At 38.3% G+C, this 10,599-nt stretch overlaps 1 protein-coding gene across 2 annotated transcripts in view; it reads right to left on the bottom strand.

Annotated features, from left to right (window-relative positions):
* Nucleotides 1-340: 340 nt before the first annotated feature.
* The window catches only part of THSD4 (thrombospondin type 1 domain containing 4), a 1,079,410-nt gene continuing 1,069,151 nt past the window's right edge, over nucleotides 341-10,599 (bottom strand). For both annotated transcript variants that reach the window (XM_075345712.1, XM_075345713.1), the window contains 2 exons: nucleotides 5,429-5,573; nucleotides 341-3,259 (listed from right to left, as the gene is read on the bottom strand). In XM_075345712.1, coding sequence (XP_075201827.1) covers nucleotides 3,117-3,259; nucleotides 5,429-5,573 — 288 coding nt within the window. In that variant the 3' untranslated portion in view covers nucleotides 341-3,116. The remainder of the gene's footprint in view (nucleotides 3,260-5,428; nucleotides 5,574-10,599) is intronic.

Raw genomic sequence — 10,599 nt, 5'->3', positions numbered from 1 at the left:
ACTAGGAAGAGTATCCTACACCTCTGGGTAAATCCTGAAACAACCTCTTTAGCATTTATTCAAATAAAACTAATTTTCATATTTAAAATGGACTGGCTGGATGCACTGTTGAATAAGTTGACTAACCGTTCTTTTGAAACATGTTTTTTTTTCATACCTATGTAAAGTGCTGTGGAATTAATAGCGCTATATAAATGAATAAAATTATTATTATTATACCTAACTTGTCTACGGTGCTTAAGGATAGATTTAAATCCCAAATTGGACAGACCTCTTGGTACCTTCTTGAACTGCTCAATGGACATATACCAATTGCATAAGTTAGCTATTTTAAGTTGCTTCTGGTCGCACGCAGAGTGGGAGAGGGGGATTGGGAGGGTGGAGAGAGTGGGAAGGTTGAAACTTTTTGAGTAGAAACTTATATATGAATTGCTCTTTGTATAAGAGAAAGTTATAAGAGTAATCTATGAAAATTAATAAAAAGATGTTTTAAAATAAAAAAGAAGGATTGTGGATTATGGCAGTGTCTGGACTTGCCAGAGCTCAACCAAATAATAGTTTGAGATTTGTTCCTCTTACACTCATTCCTGACATTTTTAATCAGATTTCCAGTCTTAAATGGTTCTCTAAACTTGATATTAGGGGGGCCTATAATCTGATCCGGGTCAGACAGGGGGATGAGTGGATAACGTCCTTCAATATGCCAGAGGGGCACTTCAAAAACCTGGTGATGCCATTTGACCTTACCAATGTGCCTGAGGTATTCCAACACTTCATTAATGATATTTCTTTCCATCTCTTGGGAAATCTTTAATGAGTTATCTAGATGACATTCTCAAATACTCACAGGTACTGCAAATTTCAGAGATAATAAGCTGTATACTAAACTGTAGAAGTGTGTATTCGCTATACAGGAACATCCGTTTTATGATTTACATAATTTCTGCTGTAGGTTTTTGGATGGATCCTCCTAAATTACAAGCTATATTGAAATGAGACCATCCTGAGAACCTTAAGGCTCTGCAATGTTTCTTAGGTTATGCAAATTATTACAGGAAGTTTACTAAGAATTTCTATGCCATAGCAAAGGCCTCTTACTGACATGATTAAAAAAGGTATAGAATTTTCAAAATGGTCTAAGGGTACTTTGTATGCATTTGACTGTCTTAAAAAATTCTTCTTGTCTGCACCTGTATTGATACAGCCTGATATATCTCAATCTTTGAAGATGGAGATTGATGTGTCAGAAGTGGGGGTGGGAGCTGTGTTGTGTCACAATCCGTCTCTTGGTGAGCTGCATCCATGTGCCTCTTTGTCTAAGAAAGTATAGTCAGTTGAACCTAAATAGGATATTGGTAACCGGGAGTCATTGGAGATCAAATTAGCTTTTGAGGAATGGCAACACTTTCTGCAGGGAGCTATCCATCCTTTAACATTAATTACCAAGCATAAAAATCTTTTCTACCTAGAGTCTGCTGTGTGTCTTACACAGAGACAAGCTCAGCGGTCAATGTTTTTCAATAGGTTTTATTTCTTTGTAACTTAGCACAGTGGTTCTAAAAACATTAAAGTCGATGCTTTGTCCAGGAGTTTTCCAGGGGGTAGACCTTTGAAGAACCTGTCCCCATCCTTCAAAAGGGAGGGTTGGTATTGGCGCTCAGTATGAATTTTTAGTCTGAAATCATTGAGTCTCAATGTGATGTCTTGTCTTCGATTCTGTTGAACAGGTCATTAGTTCCACAGCCCCTCGGCAAGAGCAGAGCCACTTCTGAAAAAAGCTGCCATTTTTACTTCTCTCATAAAAGATCTTTAATTTTTGTCAATGATAAATGGGTTTTTTTGTACTCAACATAAAAATTAATTTTTAAGCACTTATAGTTTTCATTCAAGAACTTGAAAAGTAAGAAGGTTAATGTAATTAAGTAGAATATAGATTTTTCACCAAGCTAGAAATTGTAGCTGGGGTTCCTATTAACGCAATTCAAGAGGCATTAGGGGGCCACTAGTAATAAGTCCAGAGTAATCATTTTATATAGACATTAGGAATAGTATGTAATCTATCTTAAAAAATTAACCCTTATTGCAAAGTTGAAAATATTTGGGTTGCTGCTACTTTAGCAAAAGCTGCACATTTAAGAGGACAAAGAATGGAAAACGAGAGATTTTTAAAAATGAATGTAAATTTGTTACTTATAAAATAGGTTTATACAATAGTTACAATGCATTTAAAATCAGCAGCGTCTAAGATACAGTGTCCCACGAAGTAATCTGGACAAATTATTGGGTTGTCCAGAAAAAAATCTTTAGATTTGATTACAAATGACATTTATATAACTTACTCACTTAGTATCATTATGAAAAGTCCATTCCAGACCTGGGTCTTGCACACGACCAGTGCTGTGTATGAAGGGGGCTGGCTGACTGGATAATTTCAGTAGCTGAGTTAGCCCCCTTCTAAGGGTGTTGGTTAGCGATTGATATGAGCCAGTAAGCCAGCCCCCTATATAAACATTATCAGTGGAATATTGCTGGACATTTGATAACCGTATATAAGTAAGTTGCATGTTTTGGTTTTTTTTTTGTTGTTTTTCACCTGTACAAACCCTTTAGGACATTTACCAATAAACCAAAATATTTAAACTCCAAAATATTCTGTCGTACTAACAGGAAAGACTGCAGCATTTCCATTTTATATATAAAATCATTATTTACAAGATTGTTAATCCAACATCCCAATCTAATTAAACTACAAAAATTTCTTGATTATTTACAGAACACAAAATACCCACAATTATTCCAAGTAAAAAAATAGGTGCCAAATCTGTGCCATCTTTATTTGGCTCTTCAAAATGGTGAAGAATGGGTATTGTTCCAACAGTGTGCACAAAGTCAAGTTCAAAATAGTGTGAAAAATTCTCCGCTCAGATTATTAAGAAAAAAAGTCAAACATTCCTATAAAAGTTGTGACCATTTACAGAGCTATGTCGCTGGTAATGAAGTCCCACGTGGCATAACATGAGAAGTTTTTACTATACAACGAGAGGCACGGAAGTCAGATCAATAATTGTCACTGTTTTGCTGCTGCCTCTCGTCTCCGGTAAAGAGTTCAGTAGTTGTTATCTTCGTCCTATGAATCCCGATTGTCTACTGGCCACTTTTACGCAGGAGGCACAACAAGCAGTCTTGTAATAGGCATATACACAAAGCCTGGCCTGTACCACCACATTGCAGTTGTAGTATTTATCTTTGCAGTGCTCATCTGTTGATAAGAAAAGTGGAGAGTATGAAAAGTAAGTAATTGTAGAAGATGTAAAAGTTATTTTGGAATTTACTTTTAGAGTCGTTTAACACAAATTTATAAAAATATAACAACATAATATAAAAGACCCTTTTTGCACCATGTTAGTGAGCTACATCGTAGGGATGCGCTTCAAAAAATAAAATATCTAGACAGTGATGGACCCACATATAAGCTGTTAGGTTATTTTAATGCTGCATATTCGAAGGTGCAAATCTTTTTGTAGGATCCAGTTCATCGGCCATCTCAGTAATTTGTGACTGATCTGCTGAAGTCGTGAAAACCGCTTCCTCTTTCCCAGCACCCACAGCTCTTTGTCTGATTAGCTGGTCTCACATGAAATCATCCTAATCAAGAGCTGCAGATACTATCAGGTAGGAGGCAGTTATCAGTGCTTTTATCGGCATCCATAACTTAACATGGCCGATGGACCAGGTCTTGCAAATCAAATCACATCAACTCTCTTTTAGATTTTTCTTTTCTATAATATAACGCAATGGAATATAATTAAATTGTATTATGGACTTCTGTACAAATATAAATGTCTTTCTTCACACAAATGAACATGTTCCTGGTACATTGTATTCACATACTGTTATGTATTCTTTGAAAAACAAAAAAATATACTATATGCATTTGGCCAGTTCCACACTTCAGGCTTCTTTAGGGTATGTTCACACGCGGCATCCTTCTTTTACCACAAAGATGCGTCATATTTTGTTCCAAAAAAACGCACCAAAAATGTACTGCGGCAAATGTGTTTTTGATGCATTTTGCCCAAAGGGCTCAAAAACGCTACAAAAACGCAAAAAGAATTGACATGTTGCATCTTGGGTGCATCTTCAAAAACGCAGACAAGATGCAGCCAACAAAAAGATGTACAATGTGGACAGAAAAATAGAAATCTCATAGACTTTGCTGGGAGAAGGAAATGCATGCATTTTGGTGCATCTTTGTGACCTCAAAAATGCACCAAAAATGCAGCAACAAAATGCCTCGTGTGAACTTAGCCTTACTGTCCCTAAAAAATTTACTTAAAAAAATGACCCTCAGTATCCTGGATTACATTTTACAATCTGTGTTATTTGTTTCTCTTGTATAAAGAAAAACAATAATGTTTCCCATCAACTCCATGATCAAAAATAAACAGCACAAGGATGGCATCCGCATGGATGGCAAGCTGCAAAAATGGCTAAAAAAGGGCAAAGAAAAACACCACTCACTGACCCCTAAGTTTTCTCAAATACTGTGTTAGCTCTATGTTTAAATATAGTAACAACAGTGTAAACATCAGAACAATCCACTTATAGCTGAATATGTTAAAGAAGAACTTGTGCTGAGCCTAAAGGGGGCTTTACACGCTGCGACATCGCTAATGCGGAGTCGTTGGGGTCACGGAATTTGTGACGCACATCCGGCCGCATTAGCGATGTCGTTGCGTGTGACACCGATAAGCGATTTTGCATCGTTGCAAAAACGTGCAAAATCGCTAATCGGCGACATGGGGGTCCATTCTTAAAAATTGTTACTGCAGCAGTAACGAAGTTGTTCCTCGTTCCTGCAGTAGCACACATCGCTGTGTGTGACGCTGCAGGAACGAGGAAGCTCCCCTTACCTGCCTCCCGGCCGCTATGCGGAAGGAAGGAGGTGGGCGGGATGTTACGTCCCGCTCATCTCCGCCCCTCCGCTGCTATTGGGCGGCGGTTCAGTGATGCCTCAGTGACGTCGCTGTGACGCCACACGGACCGCCCCCTTAGAAAGGAGGCGGTTCGCCGGTCACAGCAACGTCGCCAAACAGGTAAGTATGTGTGACGGCTCTGGGCGATGTTGTGCGGCACGGCCAGCGATATGCCCGTGTCGCGCAACAGATGGGGCGGGTACCCACATTAGCGATATCGGGACCGATATCGCAGTGTGTAAATTAGCCTTTACTGTTCTACTAATACTACAGATAGGTACGGTGCTCACCAGAAATATCACTCAAAGATGCGTGTCCCCTCTCCCCCATCAGAAACCAAGAAATAAGGAGATTGTAAAGAGACTGTATAGCTCAGAGCTCCTCAAGAGACAACTTAAGAATATCCCTTTATCCATTCCCTAGAAATTAGAATAATAAACTGATATAATTACCTATTTCTGGAATACACTCTTGAGTGTTGCATGATTCATTTTCCCCTGGTTTAAGATCCGCTTCACATTTATCACTATGTGACATGTCATCTGCCAAGCACCGAACCTCACGAACCCGGAAACCACCTTCACAAGATTTGGAGCACTAAATATCACAGAGGAACAAAATATTAATTAAAATTATATAAATTCTCAAAACTTTTGCAGCTTTAAAAAAAACATGCTAAAATGTGAAATAAATTTAGAATACATCAGGCATTATGGCTATAAGAAAATGTACCAGGAAACACTGGTAGTATTTATTAGGAACCTTTTATGGTAGTTTTTCGATCAGCTAATACTGACATCTTACTTCTTTCCCATATCAAGAAAGTTAGGATTGACAACCTAGAGGGATTTTGTTATAATGAGAATAATAATAGAAAATAACCCTAGATCAACACTAAATTGAACAGAAAAAAAGTGCTGCATATAAAAAGGACAAACATGTCCAGTACAAAAGAGATGAGCAACACTCAGGAGTTTTGTTCATTGTTGTATAAAACTGGGACAATGGGTCACATTGCATCACCTAAGCGTCAAAAAAATGATTCCAAATTTGCAATCTGATTACATAAAACCACAACAGAAGTAAAATACCGCAAATGGGTAATAATGTGACTGCTTCCCTGCCTTAGTCCTGTGCATGCATAGATATACGGGATTCTGCTGCTTATATCAGTGCATGTGCTGAATATAGAAGATAATATGATTACCCACATAACTGCTGCAATCTTAGGTGAACTAAATGCAAGATGCAAAAAAACCATAACATTTTGTCACAGTCTACGGCTAGTTTACAATACTGTACAGTCATTGCCAAAAGTTTTGAGAATGACACCAAAATTATATTTTCACATGATCTGTTGCCCTCTGGTTTTTAATTGTGTTTGATGTTTACATCACATAGAGAAATATAATTGCAATCATATTATTAGTACCAAAAGGTTATATTGACAGTTAGAATGAGTTAATGCAGCAAGTCAATATTTGCAGTGTTGACCCTTCTTCTTCAGGACCTCTGCAATTCTCCCTGGCATGCTCTCAATTAACTTCTGGATCAAATCCTGACTGATAGCTGTCCATTCTTGCATAGGCAATGCTTGCATTTTGCGAGAATTTTTTGGTTTTTTCTTGTCCACCCGTCTCTTGATGATTGCCCACAAGTTCTCAATGGGATTAAGATCTGGGGAGTTTCCAGGCCATGGACCCAAAATCTCTATGTTTTGTTCCATGAGCCATTTAGTGATCACCTTTGCTTTATGGCAAGGTGCTCCATCATGCTGGAAAAGGCATTGTTGGGCGCCAAACTGCTCTTGGACAGTTGGGAGAAGTTGCTCTTGGAGGACATTCTGGTACCATTCTTTATTTATGGCTGTGTTTTTAGGCAAGACTGTGAGTGAGCCGATTCCCTTGGCTGAGAAGCAACCCCACACATGAATCGTTTCAGGATGCTTAACAGTTGGCATGAGACAAGACTGGTGGTAGCGCTCACCTCTACTAATAAGCTGTTTTCCAGATGTCCCAAACAATCGAAAAGGGGATTCATCTGAGAAAATGACTTTACCCCAGTCCTCAGCAGTCCACTCCTTGTACCTTTTGCAGAATATCAGTCGGTCCCTGATGTTTTTTCTGGAGAGAAGTGGCTTCTTTGCTGCCCTCCTTGAAACCAGGCCTTGCTCAAGCAGTCTCCGCCTCACAGTGCGTGCAGAAGCACTCACACCAGCCTGCTGCCATTGCTGAGCTAGCTCGGTACTGCTGATAGTCCGATTCCGCAGCTGAAACAGTTTTAAGATACGGTCCTGGTGTTTGCTAGTCCTTCTTGGGTGCCCTGGAGCCTTTTTGGCAACAATGGAAGCTCTCTCCTTGAAGTTCTTGATGATGCGATAGATTGTTGACTGAGGTGCAATCTTTGTAGCTGCGATACTCTTCCCTGTTAGGCCATTTTTGTGTAGAGCAATGATGGCTGCATGTGTTTCTTTAGAGATAACCATGGTTAACTGAAGAGAAACAACGATACCAAGCACCAGCCTCCTTTTAAAGTGTCCAGTGGTGTCATTCTTACTTAATCATGACTGATCGCCAGCCCTGTCCTCATCAACACCCACACCTGTGTTAATGGAACAATCACTAAAACAATGTTAGCTGCTCCTTTTAAGGCAGGAATGCAATGATGTTGAAATGTGTTTTGGGGGTTAAATTTCATTTTCCTAGCCAATATTGACTTTGCAAGTAATTGCTGTTAAGCTGATCACTCTTTATGACATTCTGGAGTATATGCAAATTGCCATTAGAAAAACTTAAGCATAGACTTTGTAAAAATTAATATTTGTAGCATTCTCAAAACTTTTGGCCATGACTGTAGAGGTCAAAGCAATGAGTCTACCAATAAAAAGAGTTGCACAAGTAAGCTACACCGTGATCTGTTTGGAGACTCTGATCCAAAAAAAGGCAAACAAAAGGGACTTTTGGAACAATGGTTGAGATGCATCAAAAGTAGTGGAGTGAAGTAGATAGCCTCGACAAACAAACAGAAATTAATTTTTATTTATCAGTGCTCCTTTTCCAGTTTTAATACATTTTTCCAGAAGAACTTGATACCAACACTATAATAGTGTGGTCATGAGAATGTTGAGGTCTGGGGCTGCTTCCTGCACTAGGGACTGTTTAATTCCTATTATATAATCTATAGTGATGTGTGAATCATTCCATAACCAATCAAATTAATTGCAAATTTACCCATTTTTTTATTCTGACAACTCCAAAATTTTTGAGTTTCAGTATGCACAAAGTACAAAAAAGGCAAGCAGCAGAAGACCAGGGAGTGGCTGCATAAAGAGTCAGATGAGTATGTTTTTTTTTTTACTCTGTAACCCTGCTTTCATCTCAATCCAATATGAACTGGGTTCTGTAGAGACCGCAGAACATAATCCTCAGAAAATAATCAATGTACTTTCATGGCAATTGAGGCTTTTTCGATTCCAACTTATTTTATTTAAATCTGCAAGACGATTAGAGAGAATCTGCTTGACACAAATTAAGAGATGCAATCATCTGTAGTATTCTACTTTATACTAGAGAGTTCCTGAGGATACTGGAAAAGACCCTAACTATAACAGTAAATTCAGAGTTCATAAGTGGCCTTGTCAAAACCCACATCACTATTTTATTGAGATGTGTGCATGCAATAAGTCCCTCTAAAACACAGCTGAAAATCTTTTATGAATGAGTGAGAAAAAATCCTCGTAGTCAATGTAACTGGTCCGTGCAAAAAGGGGAGGTGGTAGGTATAGAATAAATTTCATGTATTAAAATAGGGCACAGTAGTGATGGGCAAGCACTAAAATACTCAAATGCTTGCTACTTGATTCAAGCTAGTCAGACACTTGGACGAGCTCGACACGACTAACGAGCATTATGAAAAGTCAACAATTGTCTTGTTCGGGTCTCCGCCCACTTACAGTCAGCCATAAAAAGATCATTTCTGGTGAAAGAGAGGATGAGTTTAGGGTTTTTGGGTCACGTTGTGTCCGAGAATGTTGTTTTATCCTCGGGAGAGCCATTCAGAGACTGTGACTGGCTCTCCATGGTGTTACCTGCACACATCATGCATTACAGCAAGCATTTGTGTTGTGGTAGTTGTTTCATGGATGAAATATCCGAGAACCTGTGGTACCCAGCTGAGCTCCATGAGTACCCGAGCACACTAATGCTCAATCGAGTAACGAGCTGTGCCAAGCACATTCGCGCATTACTAATATACAGTCATTTTTGAGTGAACATACTTTCTCACATAATTGTATAGTTTAGTATTAAATGTTGTAAATCATTTACTATGCTGAAATAACTATTGTCACAGTGCAACCATGATCATAAAATATATTCTTACTTAACATTTTTTAGAGATGAATGAATTAAAGTGATGTGAATCAAATGTGTGTTGAATTTTTAGAAATGTATTTGAACCCAGTGATTTGCTTTGTGCAAATTGCCTAAGATGGCCACCATAATGTTACATATTGGAGAAAGCCACATCAGCCAGAAAAAGATCACATGACGAAGGCGAGCTTATCTTAATGCCTTACAGCTATCACATCACAATGTATAGCACTGGCAATCAGGAGGGACCACCATAGCCTGACTGAGAGAAAAAAAACAAAATACGTGGCAGCTATTTTGGAGTAGGGGTATGTGTACACACAGCAGTTTTGTTTCTCTAACAAAAAATGCACCCTCTGGCAGAGAAAAACACATAAAAGAACGGATGTGTTTTTGCCAAGTTTTTGGTGCGTTTTGCCGCATTTTGGTATTTTTTTGTCATGATTTTGCCATGTTTTGGTATGTTTTTGCCCCTGAACGTTTTTAACAATGTCAATGGCAAAACGCAGTGAAAAATTCAGAAAAGAAGTGACATGCTGCTTCTTTTTTCTGCAACCAAAAGTGCAGGCTAAAAAGAAGCAACTTGCGCACAGCCTTTCGGATTTCTCATAGTCTTTGCTGGGGAAGGGCATACATGACGTTTAGAACCACAAACAGCACCTAAAACTGCACAAAAAAAGCAGCAAAAATGCAGCAAAAAAAGCAGCGTGCGCACAAGGCCTAAATCTGGATAGTGAGACCTCATTGCTCACAATTTCGCCATTATGATAGGGAGAGAAATCCATAAAAGACTGAAGACACTGTACAGGTAGTGTGTGACAGCGTAACATGAAAAAGATTGGTGTGTTAGGAAAAGAGAATACATGTTTTTAGTGTTTGTATTAAATTAAAAGCACTCTTAAGTCCTTTAAACTACATTTTTCGAAAAAATTGGAAGAATGTTGCAATTTTCAATTTCAAAAGATTCACTCATCTGTATTCATTTACATTTTTTAGTGGGAAAAAAATAGTATATTTATGTCAAGTAACATTTTTAAATACTCATTTGTAAAGCAGAATATATAAACTATAAGCATGTTTACTAATTGGGAACATGTGTAGACACATGGTGAGGTTTACTATTAGAGAGTGTAGGTAGTGTCCCGATTGGGTACACCTTATCGCGGTAGGATGGCTTTATACTTTTTTTTATCAAAAATAGTGTTTACTAAGTACCCTATGTTTATTTATATGCATTATTCGTCTATTTAGTT

Source organism: Anomaloglossus baeobatrachus, chromosome 4, assembly GCF_048569485.1.
Source record: "Anomaloglossus baeobatrachus isolate aAnoBae1 chromosome 4, aAnoBae1.hap1, whole genome shotgun sequence".
In the NCBI taxonomy this organism is placed as follows: domain Eukaryota; kingdom Metazoa; phylum Chordata; class Amphibia; order Anura; family Aromobatidae; genus Anomaloglossus; species Anomaloglossus baeobatrachus.
Note: the sequence above shows the minus strand (reverse complement) of the source record. Positions and strands in the feature narration are given on the sequence as shown.